We start from the raw sequence: 21,572 nt of genomic DNA, 5'->3' as shown, positions 1-21,572 counted from the left end.
AGATGTAATTAGTTAAGATGAGGTTATACGAAGGTACGTAAGGTGAGTCCTGAATGCTATATGACTGGTGTCCTTATCAGATAACAATGTGAAGGTATGTGGGAAAAGCACCAGGCAGGATGGAAGCAGAGGTAGCAGTTGTGCAGCTGCAACCTAAGGAGCACCAAGGATCCATGTTCCTTGCTCCCCCCAGAAGCTAGGAAGAGGCAGGAAAGGATTCTACCCAGAGTCTCAGAGGGAGTGTAGCCCTGCTGACACCTTCTAGCCTCTAGAAATGTGAAAAAATAAACTTTTTTTTTTAAGCCACCTAGTTTGTGGTAATCACTGTGTTTCCCCGAAAATAAGACCTAGCCGGACAATCAGCTCTGATGTGTCTTTTGGAGCAAAAATTAATATAATACCTGGTCTTATTTTACTATAAAACTGGGTCATAATATAATATAATATAATACCGGGTCTTATATTAATTTTTGCTCCAAAAGATGCATTAGAGCTGATTGTCTGGCTAGGTCTTATTTTCGGGGAAACACGGTAGTTATGACAGCACTAGGACACTTAAACAGTTATATACCCAACAGAAATGCACACACACACCCCAAAAAGTATGTACACAAATGTTCATAGCAGTTATAATGTTCAACAAAACCTGGAAACAATCCACACTTCCACTGACAGTAGAATGACAAATAAAATAGTAATATGTCAGTGTCATACAGCAGTGGAAATATTTGTCGGTGGACGTTGAGTGAATGTTGGGTGAAATCAGCGTTAAATGTCTGGTTCCATTTATATAAAGTCCACATTACCATTTAGGGGTGGGTGCCTGCGTAGGTCATAAAAGTATAAAGAAAAGCAAGAAGGGCACGGGCAGTGGTCAGAGAGGGTGAAAGGCTTTGGGTTGCCGGCAGAGTCCCATTTCTTAACTTGGGTGGTGATTTCATGAGCAGTTGCTTTGTAATTGATCACTGAGCTGTATATCTTTGTTTTATGCATGCTTTTCTGTGAGTTTTATACTTCACAATAAGGTTTTTTTTAAAAAAACACCATGCACGCCGCCCCAGGCTGTCCACCCAGTCACACTACACCCAGAGAACACCATGGGGCAGTCAAGAATGTGGCTCCGGACACGGAACAGATCCCGGTTTTCACCTTGATCCCATCACTCACTCTAGGTTTGAGTTCTCAGAAGATGGTTCCCAAATCCATCAATCAAGGACACTGTGTGTGTCCACCTTGACCCTAACTGATGTGTGAACATGGACAAGTTAACACCATTTTTTGACACCTTAACTCCCTCTGGAGTGAAGTGAGGCATTGGACTAGCTCAGTGGTTCCTTAATATGGCTGATCACCGCTGCCCAGGAAGCGCCTTAGAAACAGACTGTGGCCTCCCCGTTTAGCCCTGAGAAATCAGAATATGCTGGGAGCGCAGGCCTCTCCCCGCTCCTGCATTCCAGGTTGTAATTCCAGGAAGGCCATTATACCTCACAGTGACCACGAGGGGGCAGAAAAGCTCAAGAAATGCTACAATGCCAATCCTCCCCCTGGCTGGACTTGGCCTTTCTTGGCAAAATTCTCTCTCCCTCCCTCTTGCCCTCTTGCCCTCTCGCCGCTCTCATTTCGGTAGAGTAGTAAAAAAGGATTGGCTATGACCCTCAGAAGGTTAAGCATAGTATTCATCCCTCTGCCCCATGCTAAGAGGACGAAGCCGCACTCCCTATAATGGGAATAGGATAGGAAACAGAATTTTTATTTCAGGCATCTTCTCAAGCCAAGTAATTTGCCTTCATGGATTCACGTGATCCCCATAATAATCATGTGACATTGGTATCATCATTCCCACTCCATAGAATGACGGGTTAAGGGACTTGTGCAAGGTCTCACTAATCAAGGACAGAGTAAGGATTTGAACCCAGGGCCTGCCACTTCCAAAGCTTCCTACACCGCACCCCACTCTCTGCCTGCAGCTGCCAATGCGCTCACATCCACAACCTCATTGGTGGTCTACCTCAGCTCTGGAAGTGAGCCCAGAAGGCATTATTACACTTGGAAGAGAAAACTGAGGCTCAGAGAGGGCAAGGAAATGGTCCCAGAACACACCCTAAGCTAATGGTGCTGCCAGAACAAGAACCCAGGTGTTCTGCCTTCCTTTCCTGGGCAGCTAAGGAAGTAGCCACGTGCACAGGCGCTGGAGCCACAGAGAATGGGTGCAAATCCCAGTCCCACTATTTGCAAACTATGACCCTGAGTAAGCTATTACTCCCGAAGCCTCAGTTTTCTCATCTGTAAAATGAACATGATAGTATCCACATATAGTAGATGCTCTTTTCTTCTCAGCATCCATCATCCACTTCTTCTTAACTGGACCCTGATATTATGCAGGTATCTGCCCCTCCCCCACCGGCCATGCAACTCAAGGAGGCTGACCCCATTCTCACTCACCCCAGGGTGGAGTTCCAGTCTAATGTTAAATCCAGTCCATTCCCTAGGTCTTGGGTCTTAAATAAACATGATGCAGCTTGCAGGAGTTTTTTCACAAGAAAGAACTTCTGGGAAAGTTTCTTATCTCTTCAGAGAGATCCTCAGAGGAGACCACATCCTCTTCCAATGACAATTGTCATGTCTGGAAGTGACCTGGACCTGGTGCTGTCGTCTTGAGATGGGCCTTGGGATGAAGCTACCTGGAGGAGAGCAGAGCAGAGGTAGAACCGAATTTGCCCTTTGTTGTGGAGCCAACTGACTCAGGCACAACAAGAGCTCCCCTCCCGTGGGACTTGCTGTTCAATGGGATAGCGCAGGGTATGGGCCTGACTCAAGGTTTCTGTGACTAGCCTTTGGGCGCACCTGCCTGTGGGAGACACCACCTGCTGAGACAACACCTGTGCATTGCTGAGCTCAGTGCCTGGTGGCAGCAAGCGCTAATCCAATGGGAGCTGTTGTCCAGCTCCCTGGCTGCTCACAGGGGCTCAGCCACTCTGTATGGTGCAGAGAGCTGGCTAAGACCCCACGTTCCCTTGCTGGCCTGGGTTTCAATCCCAGTTTTGCCACTTACTAGATGTGGGACCTTGGGCAAGTCACTTAACATTTCAGTGCCTCTGTTTCCCCACTTGTGAAGTGGAGATGATAACGATACTTCGCAGGATTATTGTGACAGTTACAATTAAATGTGTTAAGATGTGTACAGCTCTGAGAACAGTGTGTGGCACATTATAAGCTCTCAATACATGTTAGCTGCTATCATCAGGATCTCGCTTTTTAAAAAGTGGCCAAAATCTTGCCAGGTTCCCATCTCTGGCCTCAGGATGGTCAGATTTGCAACAAAGGCAACGTGCCAATGAGATCTCTTAACCTGCTAACCTCTTCCATTGCTCCCTTGGCTTATCCCTGCTCTGTATCCTAATGTGAGCCCTGGGCTGCCTCAGTGTTGGGACATGGAAGAACTTGCAGGTGTCCATCTGTTGGTGGGAACCCTTCCTCCGTGTCCCAGCTGGTGGATGTCCCGGGAAGTCCTGGGTTCACGGTGAGGTGCAATCTGTTTTAATGTTCTGCTGCCGCCGTCTTGAAAGTCTTAATTTTTCACAGGAGGCCCTGTGTTTTCATTTTGCACTGGGCCCTGCAGGTTATGTGGGAGACACTGATTTAGATTCATGAGCCTGAGTCGTGTTGTCCATTCGTTGAGCTGAGGAGTGTGTGTCGGGGGGTGGGGGGTCAGGTGGTCATCAGCCACACCCAGACCATGTGGACGAAGAGAGGGCAAAGCGTGCCTACCAGAGGAACACTACGTGTTATTACCAGAGGGAGGGCATGGTTGCTATGCAGGCAAAAGTGGACGGTTGTCTGTACAGACACGGCAGTGGGACAGTTCCGAGTGTGCAGAAAACCCTCAATCATTATGTCCGAGTTCTTCCTTACCCAGAACAGCTCACAGTGTCTGTGCTTCTGTGGAGGGCCCCACACAACTGTGGCCGTAACACTCAGCCTGTGCTTCACCCTTCGCATGCCAGGAGCCATGCTAGGCATTTAATATGTACTGTCTCATGTCACCCTCATAGTGACCCTGGAATCTGAGTATTAGTAACCCTGCTTCGTGACAGGGAAAACTCAGGCCAGTTCCTTTTCTCCTCCGTCTAGTGGGAGAACCCGCTGCAGGATGCGGCCGCTCTCAGGGCCACAGGGGTTGAGAAGCCCACCCTGTGTTTCCCAGCCGTCCTTTGCCTCCCCTCACACTTCTCTTTACTGCGATGTCCTGTGTCTCCTCCTCAGAGACTGTGAGCTGGAAGGGTGCTAACTCCATTATTTGGTTGTCGTGTTTGGAGCAGAACTCGGCTCCTATCAGTAAATGGGATAAGGACATAGAATAAAGAAAGATAAAGGGAAACTCAGACCTTTAATGGATTCAGCATCAGGCAGAAAAACAAGGATGGAAGTGAGGAGGAAGTATGGTAGAAGGCAGCCGAGTGCACGGAAGTTCAGAGGGTAAACTCCATAGGTGTGCATGCAAAAATAAAGTAACATCAGCAAGGACAAAAAGTATCTTACAAGTGAGTAGCTACAGGAATGAACAGACCTACCTGTGTGTCAAATTGGTAACAGAACTTTGTATAATTTAGTGGAATATAATTTTAGTGGAATATAATCCTGTATTTACTTCGTAGGTGTGCTGCTTGTAGTGGTATTGACATAGTAATTCCAATACTGTTTCATGAGTAATGTCGGTTAAAGCAAATACATTGTTTGGGGTAACAATAATTCTTATGAAGGGAGGTAAAAATATGGAATGAAATGAAGAACCCTGTGCTACTGTATTAAATTGTGATGAATGCCCCTCTCTCTCTCTCTCTCTCTCTGTCTCTCTCTCCTGAAAAAGCATAGAAGCAATAGTATTATACTGCAGATAAGCACACTTAGAGGCATATCTTTATTTCTAAATACCATTTCCCACTAAAAAAATAGACCTGAGTTTCTTGGAGAAGTGGCTGATTTCAGGTACAGGGCAGGAAAATTACAAGGTCAGCGTCGAACAGCCATCTGGCTACTCCAGAAAGCATGGATGTGCTCCAGACCTGTTTGAGACATGTCTAAGAAACCTGGGAACCAGCTTAGATGGACTGTCATTGGCTAAGTCTGGGATAATTGAACATCAAAAAAGAATAATGGTGGTGACGTATCATAACATAATTGAATACACAAAACTCCATGGGTCCATGGTGATAACAAAAGGCTAAGGGTACCACCATCTAGAGGCACACCGCCCAGCCATAGCCCTCTTTCTTTTCTCAGGTAGGCTTCATGGGGACCATTTGAAAGAAGCTGCGGAGGCGAAGGAGAGGAACTGTATAGCTCTACCTGTAAAATATTAGGAAGCAGAGACTTCACTGTGAGAGTAGAGGCCTTTACTGAACAATTTTTTTTAAATGGAAAATTTCACTTAAATTCCAGATTTGCAGCTTCTCCCAGACAATCTGGCCTACACTCCCACGTAGAAACAATCAGCTAGATGAGCAGCAGCCAGTCTATTCAGTAGGCTCCGCATCCTCCAGCTCACCAGAGTCCCCACCTGTCACCTGCCTAGTCCCTGGAGGCATCAGTGTTTATGACCACTGGTTTAAACTGTAGCGTGTCTGTGAATTAGTGTCTGTCATTCAGATTCAGGGGTGTGTGTGTGTGTGTGTGTGTGTGTGTGTGTGTGTGTGTGTTTGACAGCATTTGATTTCAATATTTACTAACAGGACAATGGAGAGAATGAACAGGTGAGCTCCCACTTGTGAAGACTAGATTCGGGGGGACTGTTCCTTGACTTCACTGTAGAATTTGGGGCATCAACGTTCTCTTTCTTGGACCTAGAGTGTCCGACCTCCCCCGACTTGTCATGTGGATGTCTCTTCTTTACCTTCGGGTCTGGGGTGGTGGGAGAGGGTTATGAAATAGGAGGAGATGCAAATAGAACTGGAGGAATACCATTCCCTAGGGATAAGGAACAGAGTTTTCTCAAAATATGGTGGAAGATTTTCTGGTTAATTCAAGAAGAAGGAGGCCCTTTGGAAGAGAGGCCAGATCTAATAATGGGGTAAAGTCGAAGACCAAGGTTAGGAACTAGGAGAAGGATTTAAGTTCTTAGATGCTGCAGAAGACCTTGGTGGTTGTCTACCCAATAGTTATCCTTCCCTTCTGACAGAACCCCGATTTTATTCAGACATCAATGTTCCCAACCACAGAGAGTGAATCATGATTGGCCCAAGGCAAAATGGCAGCTCCGTTGCTTGTGATTGGTCTAGGCAGGGGCATGGATCAATTTCTGTCCAATGAGACAAGATGTCTGCTAGAGCATTCTGGGAAGGATTTCCCTCCGAGATAAAGGAGATTCATGTGAGAAAAAAGTAAAAGATCCCTGTGCCCATCTTCCCCTGTTCCCCTTTACCAAAACTCCTACCCTCTTTCTCCCCACTCCCCCTTTGTAGGAAATCCCATACCCCTCAATATCCTCTTGCTCCTTGCCTCTATTCATCACCCATCCCTGAGCCCACCACAAGGTCCATGCCCTCAGAGAAGGCTTCACCACCTAGAGCACCCTCATTAGTTGTCTTTTACTTGATCTCCAAAAGCCTGTGTGTTGACCAACCTGTTCTGTGTGGCTGCCTCGTCCCATTGTACAGACTGTCAGCCTTGGCATGGGGGGCCGAGCACAGTAATGCGTGCCATGGCTTTCTCTGTATTCCCTCCCCACCAACACATACACACACACACACACACACACACACACACACCTGTAAACATAACCACTACTCATCAGAGCCTGTTGGAGGTCTGACTAACACCATCTGGTCGCACACCATCTTCTGATCTTCACTCCCACCTCGCTTTAATCTTCATCACCAAACTCTGCTTCTCCATTGATTTATCTTTTATCAGCCCACAAACATGCTCTAGTACCTGCAGACTTCAAACAAACAAACAAACAAACCAAATTAAGACCCTCCATCACTAACAACACATACCTTTTCAGCTCCTGTTCCATTGCTCTGTTTCCTTCTATCGCTAACCTGATTGGGAAACTTGTCTATAGTTGTCTACAGTGACTTTCAGACTTTTTTAAAACTATGACCCACAGTAAGAAATACATTTTATAAAGCAACTAAGTGCACACATGCTCATAGTATATAAGCACACACATACATGCACCTTCACACAGATAGTCACACACAAACACATTTGAAATTGAAACAAATGTTTCATAAAACAGTCATGGAATGTACACTGAGATTTTCTATGCCATTTGGTGCTATGTTATTTCATTAAAAAAACACAAAAGACTAAATATTGATGTCCCTGACACTTTTATTCCACTTCTATTAAATTTTTTGGCACTGAAAAACATTTAAATAAATTAAAATTCAAAGGACAGTATAATAAACTTTGTTGTTACTGCTTAGCATTTATGTTAACACTGTCATATTTCCTTTAGATTAAAAACAAAAAAATAAAATTCAAGTCCCCTGTATTGTCTCCACACAGCTCCATTTCCCTTCCTCCTACTTTCAAAGCAAGAATTGGGTGTGTATCCTGTCTGTGTTCTTAAACTTCTTCTAATTCTATGACATCTACAACGAGATATATTTTTCTAATTATTTGAAAATTTGGTTTTTCACCTTTAGCTTTTCATGTTTTCAATTCATTTGGAATGAATTTTTGAATACAATGTAATCTCAGGATCAAAAGTCTACATAATTTGGGGGAGCCATTTGTCCCAACATCCTTTATTGACGTGCATGTTTCCTCTCCATTGACCTGAAATGGCTTCTCTATTGAACAACAAGGTTTCATGTACATTGGCTCTGTTTCTGGAGCATTTGTTCTTCAATTCACTTCTCTTTGGCTTACACCCCCATTTCTCAAGTAAAACTGGTCTCCTCAGGGTCCCCGATGATTGCTATATACTTAAGTCATTACCGTTGTCACCTCTATTGCCTTTTTAGAAATTTCAGGAGAATTGGCCTCCCCCTGCTTCTTGAAACATCTCTCCTCTTTGCCTCTGTGACTGCGTCCTCTCCTGGTTTTCCTCCTTCCCTTAGGGCGGGCTCCTTTCCATCTACTCTACCCAGTTCTGGCACAAGCTCCTCCTCCTCCTCCTCCTTCCTAGCCTACCCTTCTCTGACTTAAAAAAAATGTACACAAATAATACATGAGTACATTTCCAAAGGAGACAAATGAAACAAGGCATAACCATAAGAGGAAACATGCAATGTCTTTTGAGCACTGCCTACCACCTGCTTCCGCATTGAGGCAGTTAGACAGCTGGGAGGGTGGGGCAGAGAATGTGACCTGCCCCCAGTCCATTCTCCCCTTCATCTTCTGTAATCAACTGCCCAAAAGGTAGGTGACATTTCCCATGCTTACAGCTCTGTGTTGTCCCGAGACTGAGTTCTCACTCACAGTAGAGAAGTAGAACTGCTATGTGCAACCGCAGGGACGTTCCCTCAAAGGAAACGACATGTCCTTTTCCTTCTCTTTGCTCTTTGCTGCTGTTTGATAGCCAGACCAGAGCAACACTTGAGACCCTCCAATATGTGGGTGGTTTTTTTTTTCCATACTAAGCGACTCTCTGACACTATCTGGGTGTCCTGCAAGTCAACTCAATTCTGACCCTATCTACCTGAAAATAGTGTCAGATCCCCCAGGTTACGGGCTCAGTCCCACAAGATGGCTCCCGCCCCACTTCAGGTGCCAATCACAAGTCCAGGTTGTCATCTGTGCTTCTGACTGAGACTGGCTATGAATTAGAGATTCTCATGAACCCCTCCCCGGGTTTGACTAATTTGCTAGAGTGGCTCACAGAACTCAGGAAACCAGTTTACTTACTAGAGTACTGGTTTATTATAAAAGGATGTAACCCTCAAACAACCAGATGGAAGAGATGCATGGGACGAGCCATGAGGAAAGGAGCACGGAGCGTCCATGACACCCCACTCTCCTCTCCACAGGTTCACCAACCTGGACGCTTTCTGAACCCTGTCCTTTTGGGTTTTTATGCAGGATTCATTACATAGGCATGATTGATTAAATCATTGGCCACTAGTAGTTGAACTCAGTCTCTAGTCCCTCCCTTCTCCCTGGGGGTCGGGGTGGGACTGGAAGTTCCAACCCTCTAATCACATGACTGGTTCCTCTGGCAACCAGCCCCCATCCTTACATGCTCCCCAAAAGTCACTTCATCAACATAAACTCAGGGTTGATTGAAAGGTGTTTGTTATGAACATCAAGACACTTTTATCACGCTTATCACTTAAGAAATTCCAAGGGTTGTAGGAGCTTGGTGCCAGAAATCAAGGGGAAGCCCAAATATATATTTCTTAAGTCACAGTATCACAGACCCCAAAGTGGGAGCTGTGTATTAAGGAAGACAGAGGAAAATAGAAAAAGGTTGAGAGAATGATGATCTTGGAGCCACCATTCCAACCCCATACTTGTATACAGGAGAGAAATGTGCATATTTTTGTAAACTTGTTATTTGGATTTTCTCTCACTTAACACCCAAAATTGATCTAACTCAGGCTCTATACCTTTAGGAACTTTATTAACAAATATATCTTTTCTTTTTCATAAGTGAATTCATATATGGCTCAGTACCTGGCTTTTTTACTGAACAATGCATTTCTCAATGTCCCTCACCTTCCACATTTCATTAATTCCCACAACCTGTTAATTTTCCTTTTGGTCCCTCAACCTCTCTTCACCCTCACTGTTACTCCTTTGGTCCCAGCCACCATCATTTCTAACTAATGATCATTCTGTTTTCATTCTTGCCTATAGATAGAACCAGCTCATTCTTCAATCCATTCTTCATCTAGTGGTCAGATGATTTAGAAAAAGAAAAAAAGATCTCAAGTCATGTCAATCCACGCTTAAAACTCTTTGTACTTTCCTGTCCCACGTAGAATGAAATTTTAGCCACTTGATGGCCTAGAACGCTCTGAGGGATCCACTCTTTGCCCATTTGTCCAGCTCCATTTTGGTTCAGGCTACCGCTCCATCCTCGTTGAGTACATTGTAGCTCTTAGTTCCGTTCCAGCATTTCCCACCTCTTCATTCTCTTTGCTGCAATAAGCCACCTGGAGCAACATGTGTCCCACGGGCTCCTTCTACCTGATAAAACATCACCTCCTTAAAGAGGCTTTCTCGAGCTAGCTTTGTATCCTATTTATTTCCCTTAAAGACCTTATCCCAATGACTAATTATATATGCATGTGTTCATCGCCCTGGTTATTATCTTCCTCTCCCACTGAAATATAAGCTCCCTGAGACCAAGAACCCTGTTTATTTCAGGTATCACTCCATACTCAGGAGCAACCAGAGATTCACACGCAGAGAAGGCACTCGGTAAATACTGGTGAAATGAAAGAACCGTGACTTAGAGTACAGAAACCTGGTTCAAATGCCATCTTCACTGCTTACCGGCTGTGCCACCTGGGGAAATCAATCCACCTTTCTGAGCCTATGTAGAACATGGAGGAGATGAAGCCTGCCCTGATTATGCCATGGAGGTGTGAAAATCAAATGGGATGATGTAATGCAAAAAATTTAAACTCTGAACGAATGTGAAGGATTAATTTACTATCGAGGCAAAGAAAGCTTAGCACTTCGTATGAGAACGTAGTTCCTGAAATATGTGTAGAGTCTATGGTTTAGACTCTAACATAGGCCTCTGTAAACTAGTGTGTCCAAGCCCTTGTCAATAATTAATAACTGTTCATTCCTGGTGACTGCCCCCCATAACTACAGCTTTAACGGGAGAATTTTCTCGGACTACAGACCTTAGCACTCTTTTCGTCATCAACCTCAGGAAATGAGTCCTTTTGACTCGAGAATGAGGAGTTTAGGGGCAGCTCCTAGTTGAAATGAAGCTTTTTGCTGAGAACAATAAAAACTCAGCTCTCTCCTCGCCCCTTGGTCTGCTTTTCTTAGTTTGTTAGTGATTGCTAGGGTGTGGTATTTACCAAAAAGTTTAGGGAAGTGTAGGGGGTGGCCTGTCCTGTCCCACTGGGATGCCTATTTGGTGTAAATAATCCTCTTTTAATCACAACCTAAACATGGTCCTAAAAAAGATGTTTGTGCCAGAAAGAATTCCAGAGGCATTACCCTGATGGTGGAGGACAGGTAGAATAAGGATGAGTAGGGTGAATAATAGAATCATCAGCCTTAGGGGGCTTGGGCAGGGGTGGGGTACACACTTTGTTGCTTTGGATTACCAAAAATTGAATTGAAACTTCATTTTTCCTCCTAATAAGCACCTGACTCTAATGGTATTTTTGCCATTTACACTATACAAAACATGGTTGTGTTTTTCTCCCTAGCAACACATACAACTAACTATACAGATTTGGTTTTCTTTTAAATGAACATTTTGGGATAATTTTGGATTTACAGAAAAGCTATGAAGATAGGACGGAGTTCTTATATGCTCAGCGCGTACTTTCCTTAATGTTAAAACTTACCTCACATGGTACATTTGTCATAATCAAGAAACCAGTAGTGTCGATACATTATTATTAAGTGAAGTCAATGCTTTGTTATGATTGCCTTTGTTTTCACCTGATGAACTTTTTAGGCTCCAGGATCTCATCTGAGATTCCATTCCATTTAATTAGAATTAAATGAAACAGCATCAAAAATATCATTTTTTTTTTTTTAAGTAAAACCATCAACTTAAAATCAAGGAAACACTTTTTTTTTTTTTTGAGTGTGTAATGTTGCAGACTTATGTAAGTCTTTGCCAGGAAAACCATTTCTATAATTAGTTAATACTGTCTTTCCAAATTCAGATGGTGTGACTCCAGCTAAAAATACATTTTAAAGGAAAGAGTAAATATTTACAAAAGGGGCCCCTCGTTGAGTCTGAAATTGGTAGTGGGGCAGGAGGAGGGGTAGAGATTTGGATTTTATGGTGCCTCTGCCCTTAGTGGAAAGAGAATGTGCTGGAATCTCTGCTATCTGGATAATTGGGGGAAAGTTACTCAGCCTCAGTTTCCCATTCTGTCACATGAGGATATTGGGCCTTTCATGTAGGGTTGTTGTAAAGGTTAGATGCAAAATAAATGGAAGATTTAGCATTATGCCCAGCATATTAGGACTCAGTAGTCATTCTTGTTATTCTTTTATGTTTAAAGAAAGGGAGACATTTTGGAAATGTTTTGCTTAGTGGCTGCTTGTTTTAACTTACTGCCTCTGAGTAAAAACGTTTCTTTATAACATCACTGTTTACAAACACATTCCAGAAACATCTTTCCCTCTGCTCTTTCTTGTATGTCTTTCTTGAAAGAATCTAGTACGTGGTTTCTTCTTCCTACCGAATAAAAAATCATACCATCCTTCAAGGCTTTGGGCAAATTTCTCCACAAAGCCTTCTTAGATGCTCTCAGTTCTGGGGAAAGGGCATCACAAGAAACATCTCTGAGATGTTTCCTAATCTGTAAAATGGGATTAAAAAATAAGGAAAATTTTTTTAAAAAGGAAATAATGTATATAAAATGCTAGTCATCACATCTAGCACATAGTATGTTCCTCTAAAGAAAAATAATAATAGCTTTCTGTTTAGATAGTGACAGTGAGGATGGAAAGAAGAGCAGAAAATATATTAAGGACTTACATACAGTGACAGTCCTTAGTGGTTGATTTCTTGTACGGAGTAGAAAAGAAAGGGAGAGGTCAGAAATGGCACTTAGGTCCACAATTTTTGAGCAAGAGAAATGAAGGCACTCATAGAGTTAGGGGCAAGTTTTGGGGGTTTTGAGGATGTGTGTGTGTGTGTGTGTGTGTGTGTTTGCTTTTGGTTTTTTGCTTTGTTCAAATGGGGTGTGGCAACTAGAAGACTTGGTCCTGGGCATGTGGTACTTTGTCCTGGGCATGTGGAATTTAACAAGTTCTTGGGACCCCTGAGGGCAGGCATCCAAAGATTGTGGACTATCTGGGTGTAGAGCTGAGGAGAGAGATCTTTGAGTGTTCCTTTCCCATTCCCTTTCTTTCTTCTTCCCTTACTTTCTTTCCTTCCCTCCCAGCCCCCAACAGCCTAAGTAATCCTTCAGCTTATTTGAAAGATTTATAACTTTCATACCTATGGTTTAGATTCTAGAGTGTCTCTGATGGTCCTTGTAATTATTTATTCACTGAACACATATTAAACATGTAATATGTATTAGGGACTGTGAATGACACTAGGGAAAGAGTATGCAAAACAGACCTGTCCTCACCCTTGTGATGCTCAGCTGAAAGAGACACTAAAATGAGCCCAAGTTCGACATTTATAGTTCTCAAGAGATAAACATAGAGCAGTAGCATACACTTTTAAAAAAATGTCCAGCGTATGTTTTTTTCCCTTTTCTGGGTTTTCACTTTTAGGTTGGTACAAAAGTAATTGAGGTTCAAAAGGTTAAAAATAAATGCAAAAGCTGCAATTACTTTTGCATGAACCTAATAATATAGAAAAAAACTTTGCATCCTATAATGTTTCTTGCTTTGAAATCTACCTTGTCTTCTGATAATATGATTACAAAAATATTGCTACCTCAAAGTTTTTCACTTGCATGCCATAATTTTGACAATTGTTTTGGATTTTTAACTCTTCTAAATGTGAGCTATTTTTCCAATTTACTTTAAAAAATTGTTTTTATGAAATTGAGGTTAAAAAAACTCATAATGGAAAAATTTACCATCTTAACCATTTTTAATTTCCCGTTCAGTAGTGTTAACGATATCCATATAGTTGTCCAACGGATCCCCAGAACTTATTCATCTTGTAAAAGAGAAGCTCTACGCATTGAACAACTCCTCATTTTCCACTCACCCAGCCCTTGGCAACCAATTCTACTTTTTGTTTCTATGACGTGGACTGTGGTAGATACCTCATCCAAGTGGGATCATCTAGTATTTGTCTGGCTTACTTCACTTAGCATAATGTCTTCACGATTCACACATGTTGAGCACGTGACAAGATGGCTTTCCTTTTTAAGGCCGAATAACATTCCATTGTGTGCATACACCACATTGTCTTTATCCTTCACCCTTCAGTGGACACTTGGATTGTGGAAACTACTGTGAATAATGTGAACGACGTGCATGAGACTACTTCCCGGCTGTTGTGAATAATGCCGCAGTGGGCATGGCTGTGCCTGCAGAGTCCTTGAGTCCAGACGTAGACACCAATCCATCCCCCAGCCGGAAACTGGTTTCTGACTAGAACTAAGGACTGCAGGCTTCAGCTGGCACGGAGAGACAGGTGCGCCACTTCTGGTCGGGATCCCATCTCTGGATGTCCTGGCAGCAGCAGAGGGAAGGAGAAATCATCTGAATCACTCAAAACAGAGAGAGTTTCCTGTTGAAAGGCTGTATGCCTTCCATGTGCAGGATGCTATCTGCTAGGCGCTTCCGTGTGTTAGGCCCTGTCAGACTATGTGTGGAGGGGGAAATGTGGGAGGCTTTTTGAATTTAGATGACAACAAATTCCCACAGTCGTGTATAAACGATAGTGAAAACAGTGCTCACCAATATCAGGAACAGGCCCGGCAGGGTAGGACAGCAGAACCTTAGCATGGAGGGGGCTTGTGTCTTTTGAAAAGAGAGTTAATTGTGGAAAGAATATATTCAAATTTCAAATATAATGCAAGCTACTCAAATTTAGGCTTAATAACTTCTCTCCCCCACGCCACCCCCAGCCGACTACTGGAGTGTTGGTTAGGATACTAAAGAAAGTGGATCTGTGTGGCTGGTGTGACAGACTAATCTCTCAAAGGACACAAAAGCCCTTGCCAGGGTTCTAAGGTGAGGTTCTTTACTTCCTAGGTTGCTGGTGAAGTACATCATTTCTGTTGAAAACTAGTCTTTAAAGAACTTCAGTTTCACTGGGGTCCCAAGTCATGCCTAGAGATGACATTCCTAATAAAATTAGTTCCTACACAAAAGTTAAGGCCAACTCTGAGCTTTCCTGGAAACTAGGAACTACGCCTTCAAGGAGTAGAAGGAAAACCAGAGCAAACTTGAACCACTTATACTGACATTCATTGATTTCTCTCACACACCATTTCAGCCCGCAGAGAAAAGGAGAAGGATTATTGCAGACTCCACTGGTTGAGTACCCAAATGATTGGTACCACCTTACTGGAGACACTTTATTTGTAACTAGCAAATATGATGGTTTTATGGTGCAGGGAAGAAGAGTAGGCCCCGGCCTGAGCATCAGAGATGGGTTCTAGTTCCAGCTTGGCCACTAACTAGCTGGCTGCCTTCCTGTCTTGAATATCAGCCAGTATACCTCCTGTAAATTCCTGCAGCACCTGGACTAGAAGTTCCATTCCTTTTAGCTCTAACAGTCTGTGAATTAATGATACCACTTGACTCTTGTATCCATTCTACTTTTTATTTGGCATTTGTTCATTTGATACATATATACATATATAAAAATCTGTACATGGCAAAAATACAAAATAAGTATTTCTTTATAAGTTATGCAATTAAACAGCTACCTTTTTTTTTTAAGTTTAAAAACCATTGCAAAAAAAAAAAAAGGAAAGGAAATCTAGTCCATCCTTTATAGTCATTCACAATAACCTTGGTATAAAATATCCATACAACTCATGTGTACAAAATAGTGTACAGTTCATAAAAGCTGTGCAAAGACAGCAAGGTTCAGTAAAAAAAAAAAAAAATCAAAGAGGCTCGTGGGTCTCTCTCTGTTCACATCATGCCCAGTGCTCAGGAGCTTTGCAGGTCAGCAAAACCTTCCCAGAAATAGTAAAGGGGCACAAGGTATAGTGCTTGGTGCATATACTATGGTTGCAGAAATTATAAAGAAAAAGCTTTAACACACACATACAGAAATAGAGACTGACTCTTCCTCCCATTTAGAGAACTCATTTCTTTGCTCAGAGAGCATTGAGAATATGACAGAAAACACCCAGTATTTATGTTGTGCCTTAGACCAGAAGATAGATATTCTTTCCTTTGTGAAATTCTTGAGCTTTCTAAGGGCACTGCTATGGGAAGACTGGGTTAGGAGAATCTGGGGTTGGGTCGGAGGCCCTGGCTCCCTAAGAAGGGCAGGTGGAGGGATCTAGGAAGCCAGGGGTCTTGGAGCTAGTTGTACACTCGATGTTGTGGCCCCTGACTCGGTTTCCTCCTTGATACAGGGTTTCCTAACTTACAGATCTTTTCGCTAAGGACCAGCAGCTTCTGGCTCACAGCTAAACCCAGCCTGTGGGAACCAACGCCCCACGGTGTTTAAAATAGCTTGCAAATGAGAGGGACAGGAGTCCTTGTGGAAAAGTTAACGCTGGAACCAAAACCTAAATTTAACATGTGGAAAGGGCTGTTGGCAGGTGGTGTGGAGGAAAGAAATGTCACTTTGAAAATGGAAGGGGCCGAGGCGCCTTTGACGAGGTGACGACGGTTCGATCACAAGGAGCAGCAGCGTCAGGGCGATGGAGACTAAGTGAACATGCAGACTGAATATCACCTCTTCAATTTCAAAGCACTTCGAAACAGTCCCCAGGGCACCGGAGGCTTCTAAGACACCGTGATCTCCTCCTCGCCCTCCTCATCCTCCTCCGAGTCGGAGAAGTCCGAAGGTTTGCCGGGGCTGCTGGAGTGCGCGGGTGAGGAGGGCAGCGGCCTTTCGAGCCGCGGGTCCCGCGGGTACGGAGGGCTGGGGGATGTGCGATAAGCCAGGCGGTGGCGGGGGCTGCCAGGGCCCTCGTTTTCCTCCTCGTCGTCCCCCTGGCCCTTCTGGCCCACGTCGCTGAGGTCCGGGTGCGGATTGAGTTTGGTGGGAAGGGTCTGCTCCCGGCAGCCCCCGCTAGACAGGAGCTCGCGCTCCTTGGAGTTCCGCCACTTCATGCGTCGGTTCTGGAACCAGATTTTCACCTGGTGCGCGCGGGGCAGAGAGAGCAGGGGAGAAGCAGAGGTTAGTACAGACCCTTCCCAAAGAGGGTGTGGGGCAGGGACGCCGGGGATTGTCGGGGGTGGGAAGGAGGTTCTGTCCTTCGCCACCTTGCCCGCTCCCCACCCCTGATGTGAGCTCAGAGGAGTCTCAGCACCTCCCCTACTCTCAACCCCACCTCCCTCCTGCATCTCTTGCCCCATCCTCTGGTGCCTGGCCCACAGGGGCGAGAATAGCGTCGCTGAGCTCAGGAAAGACGGGGTGCGGAGAGAAGTGCGCTGTGCTGAGCAGCCTCGAGGAAGCTGGCTCGTGCACGCATTGCCTCCCTAGACTTTATTTTCCCCATCTGTACTATGGGACCTAAGCGGTTTCAGAGAACCCTCCCAATTGTACGATGCGTGGGGGAGAGGGGAAGCGTAGGGAAAGTGGCTGTGGGGAGACTGCCCTCACTTGTGAGTCTTTCAAGCCCAATTTAGCCGCCAGCTTCTTGCGGTCCGGCTTGCTGATGTACTTTTGCTTCTGGAACATCTTCTCCAGCGCCTTGCGCTGCACGTCGGAGAACACGGCTCGACGCAGCATGCCCCGGCGAGGCTTGCCGCGCGCGGCGAGCGGCCAGGAGAAGGTCCCCGGAATGGGCACAACGCTGGAGGACGCTGCGGAGGGGTGGAGACGGGAGGTTGAGCGTGGGGCGGGAGTGTCCGGCTCCCCGCGTCACCTCCCTCGGTTTTTCTCTCTGATCCCTTCATCTCTTTAAAGCTCTCCTTTTTTTCCCCCTTGGAGAATAGGCCAGGAACCTACAAACCTGAGGGAGTGAAAGGCGCTTTCCGCCTAAATAACTTTCCCTTTCAACCGTGCAAACCCGGATTAGATAAAACCACGGAAACACAGAAAACAGCTCCCACAATAGCCTGTTTTCGTTTTCCATTCAGCGATCTCAGGGAAACAAACCTGTGTACATCAGCTAAAATAGCAACGGAAAAAATAAATTACAAAAATAAAATATCTAGCTGAGGCCCCTGGGTTTCCTTCTTAAGCTTTTATCACTTTGGTGGCTTTTGCGTTCTTTAGATGAAAATGAGGTGCTTTGCTGATTTGATAGAGAGGAGAAAATCCTCTTTGGATTTTTTTTTGAAAAATCCAATCAGTATTCATCTTTTTTATATTAATCTTTCCTCCCCTCCCCCACAAAACGTAAAGAAATAGGCCGAATACATGAAAAGTGGCAGCTAATTAGCACATTGACCGCTTCCCAATGGGTATTGGCATGATAAAAAGGAGGAGAGTTTCGCTTTAAGGGAGGGAAAAAAAACCCCAAAGAAACAGAGACTCTAATGAAGCGTGAATGGTAATTGTGTAGTAATGAACTAACAGAAAAAGACTAAGGACAAGCAGCGAAAGCCATATATTACTGGGACAAAAGAGATTTACACTTTCAAACTAAACACAACTGCAGGCCAAGACCACTGGGAGAATACTGATGGCAGGGGCTTCTCTTCCCCGAATCATTTTCATTAAATGGACATGAAAAGCTATTTATAAAGCTCGGGTTGTTTTTGTTAGAGCATTGAGATGAGAGAGAAAGGGAGCAAATTCCATTATCGGCAGCAGCAGGAATGGTGCATGGGGGGGGGGGGGTTGGTGAATTCTCTCTCCCCCTTTTAAAAATCAATTGCGCGTTTCTTTCGCTGATATTTGGGAGAGCTGTGGTGGTTTTACCCATCCCCCACCAGCCCCGTCTCTCTCCCCTTCCTCGGGGCTCCTCTCTCTCCTTCTGAGTCTCGATCAGTTGCAGAGTTTTTGCGTTTGAGCCGTAGTTTGAGTCACCACTGGGACTCCGGGATGTAAACCTCCTGGAACCTGTTTCAGGTGTTTTTTGCTTTAGACTGGGAACCAATTATGGGCTTCCCTCATACTTCTTATTTTGTCAGCTCAGTGGTCCTTAAAAAAAATACGGTGGTCGGGGGTGGCTCTGAGAAGAGGTTGGGAAATACGGTTGGGAAAAGAAGGTTGGGGGTGTGGGAGGATCTAGTTTCCCTCCCCTTTGGCGACCCCAGGCATCCCACACAAGAGGGCACCCCATGTGGTCTTGTGAAAAGCCCGAAGCCCTGAATGAGTCTTAAAGAGAAATTAGCCCCGGCTGGTAGGTGTCTCTGGGCGGCGTGGAGGGGCGAGGGCTGGTCTGTGTGTGGCTGCCCGGAGGAGCTGACCAATTGGTCATGGTGCTGAAACCTTTGTGGCGAATCGTGGCCAAGTGCACTAACTCTGTGGGAAAACGGCGGCGTGAAGGGACGCCAACAGCTCCTCGCCGGGAAGGGAACCGCCTCAAATTGGGACCATGACAATTCCTGCTAATTTGTAGAGCAGGGAATTGGTGCAAAGTGTCAAGCAGTCACTGCTTGTGCTAAATAGGGCATCAAATTGGCGCGACGGATTCGTGAATGTTGTACGCCTCGCAACCTCTGAACCAGAGCGTAACCCCGGGGGTGGACGGAGAAATATGGCTTCGGGGAAGGGAGCGACGGGCTGGGGCTGGGGCGCCGCCCAGCCTCGCGAAAGGGAGGAGGACGAGACCTACCTGGGAAATACGAAGATCTGATGAGAGGCTGGAAGGAGCCTTCAAAATAGGGAAAGGCGAAGGTCTTGGGAGGGACGCTCTGCAACAAGGCGGGGGATGCTTCTGGGAAAGAGTGAGGGAGCGAGGAAAAGCGAGAAGGAGGCAGAAGGGAATTTGGTTACGTACTTGATTATTGTTGTGCACAGTGATACAGGGTATGATTAACCCTTTGGCTGGTTTCAAAGGCACCTTCCTCAATGTATTGACAGAGGGAAACTAATCTTTTCGTAACGTCTCATCTGTGGAAATCCTTCCTTTCACCCCCAAAATAGTCCTCAGAGTCGCCCCCCTGTCCCCAGTCTCATCCTGGACACTAACGAGATAGGTAGGACTGGGGCACAGAAGACTCGTAAATCCATAATACTAGTTAAGCCAATAAATACATTGTCTTTGGTTAAAAAAATAAAACCGGCTCCCAGAAGCTCGAGGGCAGAAACGCAGATGCCCAGGAGCGTGCGCTCAGTTTAGCTGCACAAGGGAACTTGGCGCTTTCTCAGACTGAACTGCTAAAGTTCATTCGGAGGGTGGAGCAAACCTGGAGGTTTTCTTCCCGGGAATCCGCGGGACCCTAAGTCTCCCATTGAGCGACGTGAGGCCTCGGGGATCGTGTGTATGTGTCTGCGCGCCTCTGTGTAAGTGGGTACCCTCCGTATACAGGAAACTGGGGCGAAAAGGACTCCGCACCTGGACCTGCCCTCAGCGTTTTTGCGCTCACTTACCGGTTCTGGGTGCCGAGGAGAGGATGGCGTTCACCCCAAACTTCAGAAAGGTGGGCTCGCTAGCAGGGGAGACGGCGGTCTGCGGTGATCCGCCCCGCCGGCTGCCCGGACCAGGGGAGCCCAAGTCCGAGGCCCCGGTGTCCGTGAGAGCCGCGGGGGCCCCCTGCCTAGGGGGCGACATGCTGGCGGTGGGCAAGCTGCGGGGCAGGTAGGCGGGGGGTCGGCTGATGCGGATCAGATCCTCTACCAGGAAGCTCGAGTGGCCGGAAAATGCCGACTGAAGGGACTGGGGCAGCGTTAAGGTGGGCGTAGGGCGCAGGAGGCTGGGGTACCCCGCTGGGGGTGCGAGGAGGCCGGGGAACATCATGTTAGGCGTGGGGCGGGCGGAATAACCCTTCTTCCAGTGGCCGGAGGGTAAATGCCTGGTTTCCCGCCCCTCCCGCCCCCGCGGTGCCCTCTCTCTTGGGCTTAGCAAACGTCTCCAAGTAAAGACCGATCCCACTTGGGCGCCTACGAGTCCTCCGTGGTCCTTCCGTCGAGGTGATGGTTTTATAGTGGCCCGTCCGTTAAGGCGCTTTGAAAAGTGACAGCTCTGACAATGAAGTTCAACAAAGTTCTCCACTCGAGCTTCATTCGCTAGAGGCTCTGGGCGCTCTGATTGGCGCAGAGGTGCAATTTATGATTGGATTAGTCTTCATAAGCATTGCCCGCACAATGGGCTGGCAACAAAAGCTGGCGCGCATCAATTCTGCATATCGACCGCCTCTTTGCCATACAGTGCACCCCCAGAGCTCTTGCCCGGAGTTTTTGTTCCGAATCAACACCCGGGCTAATTAAATGCCTATTTAGAAGTTTCAGATGACATCTTGCCTCATAGAAAAGGAGTTATTTAAAGAACGCACTAAATTTATTTGCAGCTCCCCTGCTGAGCCTCGAAAAATAAATCAATAAATATTCATAGAAATTCATCTCTAGGCAATCAGTAAAATAACCCTCCCCTTTTTGGGGAGGGCAGTGGAAAGTTTCAAGGCAGGGAATGTGAAAATATACTCCCTCTTTCATCTCTAGCTCTACACATTACTGCAGCTGAGGCATAAAGCCTGAGGGATGGGTTAAGTCAATGTGAGTGTGGGGGTGGGGGTGGGGGGGGGGAAGTGCCACTCTAACAACCCAGCAAGACTTGAAATTGATGCTTTGGGGCTATTGGATGCTGGTTCATAGGGGTGGAGGTCTTGATTTGAGTTATTTCATTATAGGAAACTGAGTACCAGAGAGTTGGTGGAACAGTAAAATGCATCTCCTTATGTAAACTCCCAGC

At 45.7% G+C, this 21,572-nt stretch overlaps 1 protein-coding gene across 1 annotated transcript; it reads right to left on the bottom strand.

Moving 5' to 3' along the window:
- Positions 1–16,495: 16,495 nt before the first annotated feature.
- Positions 16,496–20,771, bottom strand: DBX1 (developing brain homeobox 1). The gene is made up of 4 exons (XM_033121923.1): positions 20,255–20,771; positions 19,497–19,598; positions 17,372–17,574; positions 16,496–16,905 (listed from the first exon to the last, which is right to left on the bottom strand). The coding sequence occupies exons 1-4, from the start codon at positions 20,619–20,621 to the stop codon at positions 16,549–16,551; spliced, it is 1,029 nt and encodes a 342-aa protein (XP_032977814.1). The 5' UTR covers positions 20,622–20,771; the 3' UTR covers positions 16,496–16,548.
- Positions 20,772–21,572: the final 801 nt, after the last annotated feature.

The sequence above is a fragment of the Rhinolophus ferrumequinum genome, chromosome 11 (assembly GCF_004115265.2).
Source record: "Rhinolophus ferrumequinum isolate MPI-CBG mRhiFer1 chromosome 11, mRhiFer1_v1.p, whole genome shotgun sequence".
Lineage (NCBI taxonomy): Eukaryota > Metazoa > Chordata > Mammalia > Chiroptera > Rhinolophidae > Rhinolophus > Rhinolophus ferrumequinum.
This window is presented reverse-complemented; position numbering and strand designations above follow the sequence as displayed.

What these genes read in the sequence shown, in the direction of transcription:
- DBX1 (XM_033121923.1), bottom strand. Translation starts at nt 20,621, where the DNA reads ATGATGTTCCCCGGCCTCCTCGCACCCCCAGCGGGGTACCCCAGCCTC. An exon ending in CTCCTCGGCACCCAGAACCG is followed by an intron (nt 19,599 to 20,254) that starts GTAAGTGAGCGC and finishes ACTCTTTCCCAG; the next exon opens with AAGCATCCCCCGCCTTGTTG. An exon ending in CAGATCTTCGTATTTCCCAG is followed by an intron (nt 17,575 to 19,496) that starts GTAGGTCTCGTC and finishes ACCCCTCCGCAG; the next exon opens with CGTCCTCCAGCGTTGTGCCC.